Source organism: Calonectris borealis, chromosome 16 (assembly GCF_964195595.1).
Source record: "Calonectris borealis chromosome 16, bCalBor7.hap1.2, whole genome shotgun sequence".
Taxonomy (NCBI): Eukaryota; Metazoa; Chordata; class Aves; order Procellariiformes; family Procellariidae; genus Calonectris; species Calonectris borealis.
Genome location: NC_134327.1, coordinates 17,432,198 through 17,447,805, shown reverse-complemented (window position 1 = coordinate 17,447,805; position 15,608 = coordinate 17,432,198). Strand labels below are relative to the sequence as shown.

At 48.3% G+C, this 15,608-nt stretch overlaps 1 protein-coding gene across 1 annotated transcript; it reads left to right on the top strand.

The window, feature by feature from the left end:
- Positions 1-245: 245 nt before the first annotated feature.
- UBFD1 (ubiquitin family domain containing 1) lies at positions 246-11,444 on the top strand. Its single transcript, XM_075165617.1, has 7 exons — positions 246-353; positions 559-819; positions 913-1,121; positions 2,315-2,380; positions 2,582-2,687; positions 5,217-5,299; positions 6,581-11,444. Exons 1-7 carry the CDS (start codon positions 323-325, stop codon positions 6,689-6,691), a joined length of 867 nt encoding a protein of 288 aa, XP_075021718.1. The 5' UTR covers positions 246-322; the 3' UTR covers positions 6,692-11,444.
- The last annotated feature ends 4,164 nt before the right edge of the window (positions 11,445-15,608 follow it).

The window sequence follows — 15,608 nt, the reverse complement described above, 5'->3', positions numbered from 1 at the left end:
CGGCCGAGGGGCGGGGAGCCCCGTAAAGGCGCCGCCGCCCTCCTCCTACCTCTGCGCGGCACGGGCGGCACGGGCAGCGCGGGCCGCACCGGGCAGGGCCCCGGCGCCCGGGGGGGGCCGGGACGTCCCTGCCCGCCCCTGCCCGCCCCTGCCCGCGTCCCCGGGCGGTGCGGCCGGGGGCCCGGGGGCGCGGCCTGCGGGGCCCGCACCGCCCACCGGGCTGGGAGGGGCGGGAGGGGGCGGGCTACGGGAGCCGGCGCGGCCCAGCAGGCCGCGGCGGGCGTTTCCCGGCGCGCCCCGCGGCAGATTGTACACAATCATCATGGCCGCCGCCGCCTCTGCCGCCGCCGATGGTAGGAGCCCGCGGTCCCGGCGGCGGGCGGCAGCGCGGGGTGGGGCGGGGAGGCGCCGGCGCGGAGAGCCGGCCCCGGGCAGTCTGCGGGCGGCGGGGGCGGCGCGGCGCGGCGCTGCGGGCTGGAGCGCGGGCGGTCCGGGAGGGGTGGGCCGGGCCGGGGCAGCGTCCCGCTGGCCGGGCTCTTCCTGTCGGCTCGCCTCCAGGTGCCGAGGAGCGGGGCATGGAGGCGGAGGCGCTGCCGCTGGGCTGCGGCGGAGAGGGCGGCTCGCCGGCGGCGGGGAGGTCTCCGGAGGGCGAGGAGCGCCGGGATCCCCCGCAGGCGTCTGTCAGCAACGGCGGCGACGCGGAGAGCGGGAAGGAGCTGGTGGAGCTCAAGGTTATCTGGAACAAGAACAAGTACGACGTGAAGTTTTGCCTGGACAGCACGGGGGCCGAGCTGAAGCAGAAGATCCACTCGCTCACAGGTCTGTCGGGGCTGCCGCCGCCTCTCCCGCCTCAGCCCGCACCTGCTCTCGCCCCTGTCCGACGGTCTCGTAATCGTTGTTCTTGCCTCTTAGGCCTTCCACCTGCTATGCAGAAAGTTATGTTCAAGGGACTTCTACCAGAGGAGAAAACATTGCGGGAAATCAAAGTAACAAACGGAGCGAAAATAATGGTTGTTGGCTCGACTATCAATGATGTTTTAGCAGTAAATACGCCCAAAGAAGCTGCTCAACAGGAGGTCAAAGCTGAAGAAAATAAAAAGGAGCCGCTTTGCAGACAAAAGGTTATTGATGTCTCAATAATTCCTGGCGTGGGGGAGCTGTAGGATTTACGCGGTTCTCTTGTAATACTCTGCAGTCACCTTTGGGACCTGTTTGTCCTGAAAGCAGGCTGGGGTTTCTTTTCTCACAGCTAAGCGATAGAAGAAGTGCTCTGTGCAGAGGAGTTCTAGAACCAGAAAAACGTTTAGCCTAGTGGAGGCTGGGGCTTTGCAAGACACCGCTTGTGCTGGTGCTAGGCACAGCCTAGCATTTCAGACAAGAAATGGTAAATAATAGAAATATTTCATGTTTGTTAGCTCAAACGCCATCTAAATTAATTATATCTAAAAACTAACTAATTGTTGTTGGCATAAGAGAATGTGATGTCCAAAAACTGCCTTTAAAATGAACACCAAGAGAGCAGTTCCTTCAGCTGTCCTGGCACTGAAGGGAACACGGATGTTGAATACTCCTCTCGCATCTTGAAGTGCTGCCTCCGAATAGGGAGTGAAGTACAGCGCAGTGAGGCTTGGTTTGGTGGCAGCGCTGCAGTGTTGTGGGACTGATAAAGGATTTTCAGCTCAAGGTATTACCAGCCCCGTACCTTCCTCAGAATAAATTTGATTAAAAATTAAATAGTGCATCATTGAACTGCAACCTTTAAGAAACATGCTTTTGTTTTTCTATAATTTGTCATAGTTCACGTTCACTGTAAGTTCCATCATTGTTTAAAGATATTCAGCAACTTACAAGCTGTGAGCATGGTTTTCTTAGTTACTACTGCTCTAATCTGTTCTGGTTTGTTGCTGTGTTGCGGTATGTTGCACTGTCAAATGTGGAGGGTTTTCTGCCATTCATTGGATATAACACTTGACTTTTAAAACTGTCTTGCCAAATGCCAACCATGTAATTCAGCATGTAAAGTGGGAGTCGGGGTTCTTTAATTTTTTATAGATATATATTTATGTATATTCTAGAAGGAATGTTACCCTTTGCATTACGTTGGGGTTTTATTCATTTATATAATTTCTTCAGACTGTCATAGAAAGTGGTCGGTTAACTTTGAAAATTAACCGTTTCCTGTGTGATAAATGACTGTGAATAGTCGTTAACTGTCTCTAAGTGCTATCGGGATATGGTCAAGGGTGCAGCTGGAAGTAAACTGAAAAGCTCTGTTGCATTTCTGTAAATTCTGATTTCTGTTTTTATATTGTAGCAACACAGAAAAGTATTGGATAAAGGAAAACCGGATGATGTGATGCCTTCAGTTAAAGGTGTTCAGGTAAGTAAATAAGCACTTGAGAAATTGTCATAATCAGAAGAGAGAGGTTTTTGTGTTTTAAGACCTTTCTTTGCTGGTTCAATCGTTCCTTGCTATCGTAGTAGAAAACTGGAAAGATGGATCGTCCTTATGCTTAAAAAGTTAAGAGGATGTAGCTTTTCCTCTTAAAGTCCTTCACCTTACTATGTTGCCTCTTTGTAGGAGCGCCTGCCAACAGTGCCATTATCTGGCATGTACAACAAGTCAGGGGGGAAAGTAAGATTGACCTTTAAACTTGAGCAGGACCAGCTATGGATTGGTACAAAAGGTGAGCAACTCTAAAACTCTGAGATGAATAATTGGTAATTGGGCTGTAAGTGAATTGTGTGACCTAGAAATAGCTTCTGGTGTGACTAAGTTGTGCTTAGGGAATAATGTTGGTATTGCAATACTTCAAAACTAAATTTTGCTTCCTCTTTGCAAACGTCATTCTCCCAGATCGTTGAATATCACTTGATATTTTACTTCCATTCTTGAAAAACTTGAGTTCCGTTGTGCCACTAGACTGATGTTCCAGTCTGCTATTCATAGCTCCAAATGTGAATTATAATATTTGGCATTTCTAGCATATCTCAAAAGCACTTCATAAACATTGGTTTGATGCCAACATCACATAGAGGCTCAATGACTTGGCTAAGACTCAAAAAGGAATCTTAGGACCGGCATTAAAACTAGGAGTGCTGGCATCTCTGTCATTATCTGTCCTTCCAGCCAAGATTAGTTGGCTGTCTTGTTCCAGTGATGTACAACTGCAGAAACTATGGCATGTGTTGCTGTGCAGAGGAATCAGTTTACCATCCTGAGTGATGTCAGAAATCAGGAGGAGCTGAAAGTGCTGTGGTGATAACGTGCCGTGCTGAGGACGTCTCAGATAACCCCCTGCCTCCAAAGGAAGCTGCGCTCCTTTAGTTTGACCAGGATGGGGCAATATTCTAGTGATGAGCAAGAGGAATAGAAGTACTTGCTCACTGTCTCAGTAAAGTAACCTAACTGGATGGTAATATTATCTTGGATGGCACCTCCAGCTACTACGTTATTTCCAAAGTAAGCAGAAATCTCAGAAGTTTTTGACCTTTCCTTTGTAGGACAGACTTGACTGTGAAGATTTTTCTGGCTTTAAAACCTCTGTGGGTACCAGTTGCAGTGATTTTTCTCCTGTGCTAAGTGATGGAGTGAGACATTGGGGTTTTTTTCCTCTACAGGTTGGGCAGCCAGATCTTTTTGTTACTGATAATGCATTCTAAATACATGCTTAGTATTTAGGTAATTAATCCTCTTCCTTCACCTTCTAGATGAGTTTCAAGTTTAGCATTTCTGAAGTGTTCGGGATTAGTCTTTCTTAAGCTGTGAAATTTGATTCTTCTTGTAGTCATCTGTCTTTCATGTAACCTGTTGCCCTACTTCCCAAAATTAGCAGCAGCTTGCTTCCTGTAGGGAATGGTTGTAATTGCTGGCTATTGTTGGGAAAAACTCCTTCCTGCTCTGAGAAATTTATGGCAGATGTCAGCACGTAAGGGCTAGAATAAAAACAACGGGGTGTTAACACAGTTTTTCACTTGCTGGTCCTGGAAAATTGAAACTGGTTCTTCACCCACACAGCCTCCCATGCTTCACAGATCACTTTGTACGTTTTTGTAGTCTAAGGTTTGGCATAGGTAGATGTTTCTCAGTTGCTCTGTGTCATTTTCGTAGAGGCGTTGATAATACGGATTTGTCTATTGCTGAGATACTGTGAAGAGTAATTGATTTGCGGGATGGTGAATGAGTGCAAAGTAAGATTTTATTCAATGAATGAATGTCGCGAGTCTGAGTGGGGTAGTTCAAAGTCAGCTTAGTTACAGCACTGAGAGAGAGAATATTTGTCTTTACATCACTAAGTTCATATCCCTGTGTGCCTTTTTTAGGTAGGTGCTTTTTTTCCGCATCACACAATGTAGTTAGGTATATATCTAAGGAACTCATAGTTCAGTTTCTCCTTTGTAGAGTGTGTATGGTTTTCTCTGTCTTATATCCAAGAAGATAATTTTAGGCTGACACTGAAAGCTGGAACTGAAAGGAAAGATCTTGGAGTTAGTTCTGTCCTCACTTCTTTCTGAAGACTTGAGACAGCAAAAGTCTGCCATGAACCATATACTTTGTCATTCTTGTTGGTTACCTCTGGCTGGCTGACACTACTCTGTCATGTAATTGTAGTCATCTTTTTTTTCAGTTTCTCTTTTTGTTTCTTTCCCTATTTACTCATTAATATTTCTTTCCCTGTGCTTTTATAGTAACGGTTGAACACTGTCTGAGGGTAAAACCGGGACTAGGCTTTCAAAGAGTTAGTTAACCTATCCTCCTTCAGCTTTCAGCCTTCTCATTTCTGTAGAGCTTAGTATAATCCTTCGTCGTCAGTCCTGAACATCCTTACACCTGGACCAGCTTTCACTATGGCGCGTAATCCTGCTAGTCTGAGTGGGGTCCCTTCTGGGGAAATACTAAATAAAGCCAGGGTTTTCCCATCTTTCAATTTAGGCCTGAATCAGGTACACTGAAGTACTTAATGTGATGCAGAGGCATAAAATGCAAGGAACTGTGTGATCCAGTGTTGGATTCCTTTAAATTATTAGCGTGCCAGCTGTGGGGTATGCGGTAACGTGGAAGACGGGCTTCTCAGCAGCAGGTATCCAAAGTTCACCCAAAGAGGAGACTGCTGACGTGAGGAGCATTTGGAAGTAATGGAGGTGGTATTTGAAATTAATATGAAGTACTACTTCCTCATGTATCGGAAATAATATTTTGATCAATTTTAATGTAGAGAGAACAGAAAAGTTACCCATGGGGTCCATTAAAAATGTGGTGAGTGAACCTATTGAAGGACATGAGGATTATCACATGATGGTGAGTAATGTCTCTACTTTAATAATACGCAGTCTAATTACTTCATGCAAATACACAGAAGTAAGGCTTTTAAAATGGAGCAAGTTGGAGATGGATAGTGATACAAGCCTCATGTGTTGTGGAAGATGGGAATATGGACACGATCTGCTGTCACAGTGTAAATATTTGGGGTGGCATATTGAGTATCTGCTACTTTGTGGAAATCTGGGCTGATTTCACGCAAACATTAGTGCTTAAGCGTTATTTCATATCTTCTGTCTTGTGACAGTGTTAAAACAGTAAAACAGTAAAAATACTCACAATACTCATGATTTCTTAATGTTAGTGATATTTTCCTGTATCTAGTTTAATTTCTAGTTTCTGTTGTATTTATATAAACAACAACAGGCCTTGCTGGAGGTTAAAAAAAATGGTGATTTGATGCTGTAATATTTTTTCCTATATGTAATTTTCTGAAAAAAGGGTATTGGGTCTAGAAAAGTAACACATTTAAGAAGAGAGATGTGCTAATTCCACTGAATTTGTGGCTGTTTCTTTTAATCTATGGGTTTTTTTGAAGTCTTGCTTTCCAAAGTACACTAACTAACTTTTAATGTTGAAGTAAGTTCCTTATGTAAGTCTGTTTCCTTCTTTAGGGGGAGAAAGGGGAAATGTTATACCTTAAAATTATTGCCTGCAGGAGGGCGCTGATCTAGTCTTTGTCCAAATACTTGATTTTTGATCACCCATGTAAGAAAACATCCTCTTCAGAATATGCTACAATAAACTCTTACCCTAAAGCAAGAATAGAGGTTATTGGCATGCTGTGGTGCTCATCTCCTATTTATACTGACATGCGTTGAGAATAGGACATTATATCTAAATATGAAATTCTATGAAATTTTATGACTATGAAAACATGGTCATTGTCTTATTTAGTTCCTGTTTGGCTTCTCAGCTCTGTGCATTCTGGTCATTTCTTTAGAGCCTTTGAGTTATGATTCAGATTCTGTCTTCCAGAATAATTTCCTCATGTTCTTGAAACTGGCCAAGAGTTTTCATTGCTGCTATATCACCGTAAAAGGAAAGTGTGTATCATTTTAACTGGTACTTTGCAGTTCTTGTTTCTGTGAGGAATGTTTTTTTTTTAATTGCTTACCACATGTATGTAGTGTGCACCCAGTGTTTGAAGGAGGCAGTAGGTCTAACAGACTTGTTTGATTTTTGTAGTGGATAAGCTGTATCTGTCCACTGGTATAAGTTGTTTGCCATTTGTAAATGTTGTCATTTTTAACTTTGCAGGCATTTCAGCTGGGCCCAACAGAAGCGTCTTACTACTGGGTCTATTGGGTACCAACTCAATATGTTGATGCAATCAAAGACACGGTGCTGGGAAAGTGGCAGTATTTTTGAAAGCACGCTCACCTCTGGCACAGGAAAATGACACAAAGCTAAGGACACTGCTGGGAGAGGCCTCCAACATCCCTGGATGTGATAGTCCTGGAACTTATTAATAAAATATGATAAACGAGGCATTGATGGAAGCCAGAGGTGATGTTCTTTCACCATTAGTTTACTTTTAACTTAAAAATTTCACCATCCCTTTTCTGCAGTCAGCTTCAACCATATTTAAAGCAAATACAATGGAAATCAATAAATCTTAATTTGCAAAATATTGTGTGTAATACACTTAAATCTGCTGAGAGTTGATCTTCCAATTTAGTTTTCAAAAGAAAATATTACAATGTAGTATTGAGGATTTTTTACATGGTTTGAACAAAAACAAATATTTTCATAATCTTTCAGTTACAAGCGTTAGACTTAATTTAGTTACTTGGCTGTGACTGAGAATTTCAGAAACAGTTTTTTAAAAATAAACTTTAAACAGTATGCAAAATTGATGTTTAGTAAGCCATATTCTGCTGGCCCTTTTATTTCAGGTTTAACTCTTTGGTAGCAAAACTAATTTTTTTTTGTTTAACCCAAAGATGCCCTGCGTTTTTTTTTTTAACGCTCTCCTCTTTTTTTTCCCCCCCAATACTAGAAGCTCTGGGTTGGTTCTCTGTGTGGCGAGTTTGGAGCAAATGAATACCACTGTGGATGTTTTGTAATCGCAATGACCCAGTGCTGCTTACTGTCCCCTTTCATGCCACGTTAGTTGTTCCCCTCCCACCTGCATACCTCTCTGCTCCTGTTCTGCCTCCTGCCCCAGGGTGCTACATTTGTCGGAGCATTTTCTTGATCATGCATGTTGCAGTCCAGAGTCATTTTGCAGCTGTTGCGATGACACTTGCCTGTTTGACTGAAAAAAAACACTAGAGTGTGCTGCATAATGCTGTCTGGCGTGAGCAGGGTGAAGCAGTGACACAGATCTCGCAAAGGGAGTGAACCAAAGAGACCTTCCTGCCTTGTCTGGGGGTGGGGGAAACAGGGAAGAGAGAAGCTCGGATGCTGTTTTGGATCCTAAATAACTGCAGTAGTCTTTTGTGACCTGGATTTGAAAATTTATAGTGATCTTATTCAGTGAATCTTGCCAAATTTAGAATACCTATCCAGCAACTGATCTTCTGAAACTTAAATCGCCTTTCAGCTTTTCTCTTGCTCAAGTTTACAGGAAGTTCTTGCATCTCGTCCTGTCTGAAATAATGCTCCTCGCCTTTGGTTTGTGACATTCGGCGTGTCATCTCAGCAATTCACGTGCCATTTATCTCAGGTTTTCTGAATGGACCTTTCAGTCCTGAAAAGGTGCACACCCTTAACAGATTGTATTGTGCAGTCAGACTGAATCAGTCTTGCTCTGTGTTAAACCTGCATCTAACAGATCGCTGTTCTTTTCTAAAGAAGCACTGTAGGCTTGATATTGCTCAATGCAAGTAGCTCAACATTTTGTGAAACTCCTGGAGAAATAGCCTTGTGGGAATAGCGGATCTTAATATATTCTATGTCCATTTTTGACTCTTCTTGAAACAGCCCAGTTGAAACTCAGCAGGTGCAAATTCCCAAATGAGTATTTATTTTATTTTTATTTTATTTTATTTGAGAGACTAGGAAAAGCGTTCACTTTATGGTATGTGTTAAGATTACGTATTTACCTGTAGACTCTTGATAGCAACATAAGCAGCTTTTGTTTTGTATTTTCAGTTAGAACATTCATGCAATATGAATTTTAAAGGTGTTTCATATCCTACGTATAAACTAGTGATGTGCTTGTTACTCTCGTAGCTTGAGATATTTCCTTTCTGTATACAAGCCACCAGCAGTGTGTCTTGGCATAAATGCACTGAGACAGGAGCTCTTCCTGCGGCAGTGCTGCGCCAGCTCCCTAGAACAGCCCCTTCCGACGCTCGGAGCAAGCGAGTGCAGGTAGTGGAGTTGGTGTGAGTTAATTGGAGGTAACATTACAACTTAAATGCAGCTATCACACCTCTTACTTTCTAATTGCCAATCCTGGTGTTAAGGCTTAAATTTAAAATTCAGTATCTGGTGGAAAGCATACGCACTACAGTATAAAGAAAATGGGTGACATGAGCTTTTTCTGTCGCTCGGGGTCAGCTTTGCACTTGTTATCTTGCTGGTTCTGTGATTATCGGCTCCCGCTTGCTACTTGACTTGCTTGGACCTGTCTGTACATCCGTTCATACTCCATTTTCCTTTCCTATTCTTTCGTTTGCTTGCTCCTTGAGAGGACATGTGTCTTAGTTCCAGCTCCTCTCCAGAGTTCCTGTGGCTTCTGCGCTCGATGCGGTGACCGGGGTGAGTACGCTCTGCTGCTAGTCTGAGGGAGGGCAGATCCCTGATCTTCTGCTGCCGAGGCAAGACGGGCACCTTGGGCATGGGGTACAGGGCAGTGTTTAACATTCCTGTCCGCCCCTTTCCCAAGGGCACGATTACTCTACATCCTGTGCCAGGTACAATCGATCATCTCAAAAGAAACTGAATATAAAAGCCGTTGGTTACAAAGCAGTTTTAAACATGGAAAAGAAAATACTATAAACAAAGAAAATGTGTTCCTATTTAGGTGCTTCTTTTGAAGTTGAATTTGATTTGAAAAATGAAATTGTTTCACTTTTTTGTTCTATGTGCGAAGTTTTAATTAAAATACAGGAAAGTGATACTTACATAAAATGTTTTAATTGGAGTTTGTTGGCTTTATATAGTAGGTTTCTTGGGAGTTCTTTGAAATGAATATTCCAACTGAACTTAGCAGCACGGCTTTTAAGATCCTTTCTCTTCTGGAATGATGCGGAGCTTTGTATCTTCTGGTATATACCGATTTTTTCCAAGGCAATTATTGACACTAACTAATGATCATTAACATCTAAGAAAACGCCGTCTCTTTAGTTGGATAGTGTCACAGCTTGCCTAACTGGGGAGCTGTTTGCTAGCCTCTCTCTTGACTTTGGATTTTACTCTCCGATATCTGTGATCATCTCCAGGGCAGATTCAGCATAACAAATGGTCCTGTGGAGGAATTTGGCAATTAGTCCTCAGTAAGACACAAGCGTTGTGCATAAAGGGCAAATATAATCAGTATTTTGAGTTGGCTGTTAAAGATTGTTTTGAGATCCAACATGTAATCTTCTGTAGGAAGTTTATGGTAATATCTGGTGATTCTTGTGCAAAAGTTAAATTACAATTCAGTTAAACTACAATTCAACGATCTCCTTTCAACGGAGATTGATTCCCTGTTGTATATACGTGTAATTCCCCATGAACATTTTGGGGTATGAAGTTGTATTAAGTGCTTTTCTGGGTTTACTAATTGGAGATTAAAGCATCTGTAACGCAAACGTGGGTTTCCGCAGAATGAAGCCGGTGTTTCCCACACCGCGCTGGCGGCTGCTCCCGACGCCCGGGCAACGTCCCCCTCCTCACGGCCCTGGCCGCCATCCTGCCGGGGAGGAGGCCTGCTGCCGTCCCTGAGCTCCCCGTCCGCTGTTCGATGGTGTTGAGTGTTGCAGCTTGCCTGTATGCTGTCCCTTTCCCTTCCCCACCCCCAGCGCTGTGGGTTTCTCCTTCCTCTCCTTGTCCCGAGTTGAGTATTCCTTGCTTCTCTGTTTGTGCATCCGAGCGTAAACAATTCCCAGATTAGTATTGCATTACGAATGCAAAAGTATATCACTAAACCTTGTTTGGGTTTGAGCGGAGACTGTATCTTGCATGAAAATCTTGTATTACTCGCAAGTTTTTCATATCAAGTTTAAGATTAAAGTAAACCATTAATTTCCATTAATGACCGATTGAGAAATGTGTAACGAAAATAAGGATGTTATGACGATGGAAGAGAAAAAGTGATCTGAATTCAAAGAACTAGATAAGAAACTGTTAACACGCGGTATGTTATAACTGGTAACACACGCACACAACCTGCTAAACTTTATACTTGATGCAGTTCGTATCCGTTGCTTCATACTTTACGGGCCAAAGAGAAGCAATTCACTTGCAGTGACACTATCGAGGTGCCATGCTGCGGTGGTGGTCTGTTCCCCGCTCTCCCCTGCCCGGTCGCAGTGTTCCCTTACAACCGCTGGTGACGCAGCTGTGCGGGCACAGGCGCAGCGCGCTCCCCGCTCCGATTGCTCGCTGTGCCAACTCAGTGGAGCAAGGTTTGTTTCCAAACTTTCCTTCTTTTGTTTACTCTTTCTTCCGCTGTAACTTGATTTTTTTCCAATGGAACTGTTTTAACTTTAAGTTTTGTACTCTAGCCTTTCGCCACCTGTTAGGATTAGGTTGTTAGCATCTTGTTTTGTTAATTAATGTCCTCGTCACTGGGGGGAGGGAGGAGGGGGGCCAGGGGAGCTGTAGCAAGTCTTGTATGAAACATACGGCCATTTTACCTTCTAGCCAAGGATTTGCTTTCTGTGGCTCATGGAAGTTCACTATGTCTTATCCGTATTCTAAGCAATTCATTCTTTTGGTTTTATATTAAAAAAAAAAAAGTCTTAGATATTTGTGTCCACTGCAGATTTATTTTAAATGGAATATGTAAGTACCATGTATTATGGTATTTTTAAATAATCTATTGCCTATTTCAGGGGAAGGGGAGATGACAAATATTTAGTCTTAGATTTGCACTGCTGGATTTTTTAAGTGTAACCTTGACTGGTTATCCTATTGTTTTATTCTGTAAGATTAGTCTTATGAATTAAAGTTTGATAATTAAGTATTTCTGCATTTGGGTGTTTCAACATTCTGTATGTACTAAGCTACTTCTGACCGTGTGAACAACTGTTAGCAAATGGTTTGTAGTTAGTTTCTTTGTAGAAAGATGGATGCAGGCAGAAATCCATAGGAACCCGTGCTCGTTGTCACGCCTGACACCATCGATGCCTTTCTCCCAGGGTGGGGATCTGGGTATTCTGCTGCGATATATCACTTGGTACAAAAAGCCTGTGAATTACAGGACAATTCTCTAGCTCCCCATCCCAAACCAGGCTTTAATCTTGTTGTAAACTGTAGATGTCCTTGTCGTGCTGAGCATGCTCACTGTAAGTTATACATGTAGGCAGCTTGTGATTTCAGAAGTTCTACTTCTGTGTAACAGCCCACAAAAAGCAGGTGCTCAGGAGAAGCTGGATTGGGGCTTACGGCAGACTTGGCTTAACAGATGCTGCTTGTGTTTGCTCCTGGCTTTAGGGACTTTTTCTCCCCTCACCCATTTAAAAAAAAAAAGTTCTGAGATAATTCAATAGTGTTATATATAACTATGAACTAAAAAGTTCAAAATATTTGATATATAATCCACCTAACGTGTACAAATCGGCAAGTTCTCATTTGGGTTAATACCTAGGTGTGCCCTAACCGCAAGGGGCAATATGATAATTCATGGGGGTGGGGAGTTGAATCCTGCTGAAAATCCCTTTAAACTCGTTTGTCTGTTTGGAAAGAGCTCTTTTGTAGGCACCTGTGCCCTGCTTCTTTCTTGACTCTAAAGATTATTCAAAGTGGGTTGGTGTGTGAGGCGTCCGGGAAGAGCCCTCCCCTCCCCCGCGGGACCGGGTGCCGCGAGGGGCTGGCGGTGCGGGGCTGGCGGGCCGGGGTCCGCAGGCGGTGCGTGCTGCAGGACGGGGGGTGCCCTTACGACTCACGTTACCAGCGAGAGGAATTTTCCCCGGAATGGTGCTAACACCGCTGGGACGGGGATGGCACCCGCGGGAGCGGGGGGATGCTGACTCCCGGGATTAGGGTCCTCGTGCTCGGGGATCGGGAAACCGACGGGGAGTCCCGGGGAGGCTGGGGGCGCAGCCCGCGGCCCCGCGCTGGGCGGGGGGGCTGTCCGGGGCCGGGCCGGGCCGGGGGGGCAGGAAGCCGCGTCCTGGATCCGCCCCGGCCCCGCTGACTCACGGCGCGGCGATAAGCGCGGCCCGGCCCGGCCCTGCGCGCCGCGGCCCCGGCATGTCCGGGACATGGGCGGCCCCGCCGCGCCGCTGCGCCCGGGGCTGCTCCGGGGGCTGCTGCTGCCGCTGCTGCTGCTCCCGCCGCCCCCGGCACAGGTACGGCCGCGCCACAGCCCGCGGGCGGGAGCGGGTGCGTGGGAGTGTGACGGGGTCCGCGGGTGAGAGCGCGGGTGGGAGAGTGTGGATGCCAGCGTGGTTCCAGCGTGGGGACCTGTGCGTGACTGTGCCCTGCGGGTGAGTGCGCGTGGGGGTACTGGCACGAGTGAGTACGTGTCCCCTGGGCGTGACGGGGTGGGCACGAGCATCCCGCACTCGGGAGCGTGTGAGCACCCCGGCCCACGGGCGTGAGTGGGTGTGCAGGCAGGCGCAGCCCCTGCGTGTGCGTGAGACCCGTGGGTGTGAGTGCATGGCGACGCAGGCAGGAGCGTCCTGCCTGTGACAGCCTGTGAGTCCAGGGCTTGATCACCCGCGTCGAGAGTGTGTGGGTGCGCAGGGTCCGGCACCCAGAAGAGCGTGGTTTGTGAGGCGAAGGGGCTGTGACCTGTCTGCGGGTTCGGGGCGGTTGCGTGCGGGGTCCCGTGACCGTGCATTAATGGTGTTGGCGGGTGTGTGATGGAGATCTGCGCTGCTCGCCCCGGGTACAGGGCCATACGCAGCGCCCAGGGCGGAGGTTGTTCTCTGCTTAGGAAAACACCCCCACCCCTGGGCCTGGCCAGGGCTGAGAGCGGAGTCCCCTTCCCTGGGAGCCCTCGGCCCCCTCCTGCCTGCTCCTGTCCACAGAGGCGCTGCCTGGCAAGGTGCTGCCCCTCGGGAGCCGGATGGCAGCTTCCGCTGCCGTTGGCGTTTCAAGGGAAAGGGCAGCGTGCCGGGGTGGTTTTGGCAGATGTTCGTAGCACTGCTCCGGCAAAGGAGGCAGCGGACGCTGGAGCCGTGTTTCTGCCTGTGCCCGGCCGTCCCCCTCTGTCACGGGGAGTGAGCTCGCCCCAAGCCCGCGGCTGAGCTCCGGCCTCAGCGGCATCGCTGCAGACTCCAGGTTGGTGCGGTGGGAGCCTCAGGAAAGCACGGGTCCTGCAGACATCCCGTGGGAACAGCAGCCGTGATTCTGGGCTAGGGCTGGCCAGAACGGCTGCTGGGGCAGCCGGGGCTGGGAGTGGAGGGGAGGACGGCCGCTCCCGGGCGCCCAGCGCTCCCAGTTCTGCCCGTGGTGGTGTGCGGGGAGTGGGCTGGGCAGCCTGGCCTTTGTTCAAGTGCCCTGTCACCGAAAAAACAGTAGTTGCGGAAGAGATGGAAGAAACTGTAAAGTATCAGGGGGAGGGAAAAGCAGAGCCCACGGGTGCAGAGCCTGCTGTAGCTCTGACAGCTGGGAGGGCTCGGTGGTCTCGGTTCTGTTTCCCTCGTGCAGGTGGCCACACCACAAGAGCTCCGTGTCTGTTGGCCTGGCTTGTCGCCACAGCCGGTCCCTCGCAGACGGCAGTGAGCCTGCCTGCTTGGCCGCACAGTGCTGGAGAAGCGGCGGCAGGGAGCAGTCGCCCGCCTCTGCCTGCCCCACCGCGTCCTCTGGACAAAGCGAGAGCTGGGAATCTTGCTCTGACCTCACTTAAAAACTAAGCAAGAAGAAGGGCAAATAATAGAATTGGGCTCGAAGCAGAGGGGTGGTCGTGAGGTGTGTTAGGAGGGAGCCGATGTGTGCTCCTGGCAAGAGGTATAGCCAGAGAACAGGCGACCTGGCACCCATTGGGGCTGCTGTCTATGTTGTTGGAGCTGGAGGAATTTCAGTGATTCAAGGGAGAATGTGTCTCCTGGCCCCACCGTGCCATGGCTGGTCTGTTACCGCCATCAGGTTCTGCTCCGCAGATGGGCACGTGCTCACACGTAGGGCACCGTCCTGGCACAGGCTGTCGGCCGGTCCCCGCTCTGTAGTCTGGCCGGGTCCCCAGGCCAGGCTCCGTGCCCGGCTCAGGCCCCAGGAGCTGGTACAGAGCAGGTGAGAGGCAGCGAGGGGGCTGCTGGGGGGGTGGCGTGCTGCGCCCAAGGGGTCTCCTTTGGCCACCCCGCACGAGTGACCGGGGCAGCAGCTTGCTCGATTGGCTCCCGCATCGTGGCCAGGGTGGAGCCCGGGCACTGCTCTGGCTCCCTGGCATCAGGGACGGCCACGCCGGCCCTGCCTCTCCCTGCAGCCGTTTGGGTCCCCGTGCTGTTTGCTGATCCCTGTTTGCTGACGGGGTGAGGCTGGCGTGCGTGCCAGCCTGCGGCGGCTGAGCTGGCGCTTGCTGTACGGACACCATACACGGAAGCAGCAGCTCCTCTTCCCAGCGTGAATTTGCAATTACTCCCTCAACATCAGCGTAGCTGAAATCTGTAGCTTTGAAGGCCTGGGTGAGCATTAGTTGCATTTCTGGCATGAAAAGTCACCCAACTCGTTTGTTTCTGGAAGGAGCCGGTAGTTGGGCTGTTTGTGTCGCCTTTAGAAAGGCACCCGGGAGTTGTGGCTGGGAACAGCCACGCTGCAGCTCATCCCCGCCGGCAGGACGGCTGGCTCCGGGGGAGAGGAGGGGAAAGGCCGTGCTGGCCCCGGGACTGCACCGGTGGGACGTGACCGGTGCTGCAGGAGCCAGGGACCGCGGGTGCCGCACGCTGCCGGTGGTGCTGCTCACTGCGAGCGCAGCGACCTTAGTGCCAGGGCTTAATGCCATGGATTTATAAAACACAGCACCTCTGAACAGCTGTTAGCAGATGCGATTCTGCGGTTGTCCTGTGCGGGTGGAGCTGGAGGAACAAGCAGATTTAATATGCTGGTGCAAAGAAATAAATTATTTTCCCTCTCAGTCTTGCCTCACTGGGGACAAGAAGGGACCTTGGGACTCCTCCCCACATTCTGCTGCTGCGGCATGCTGGGTGCGGGGGGGCTGCTGAGCTGCCCGAGATGGCCCGGG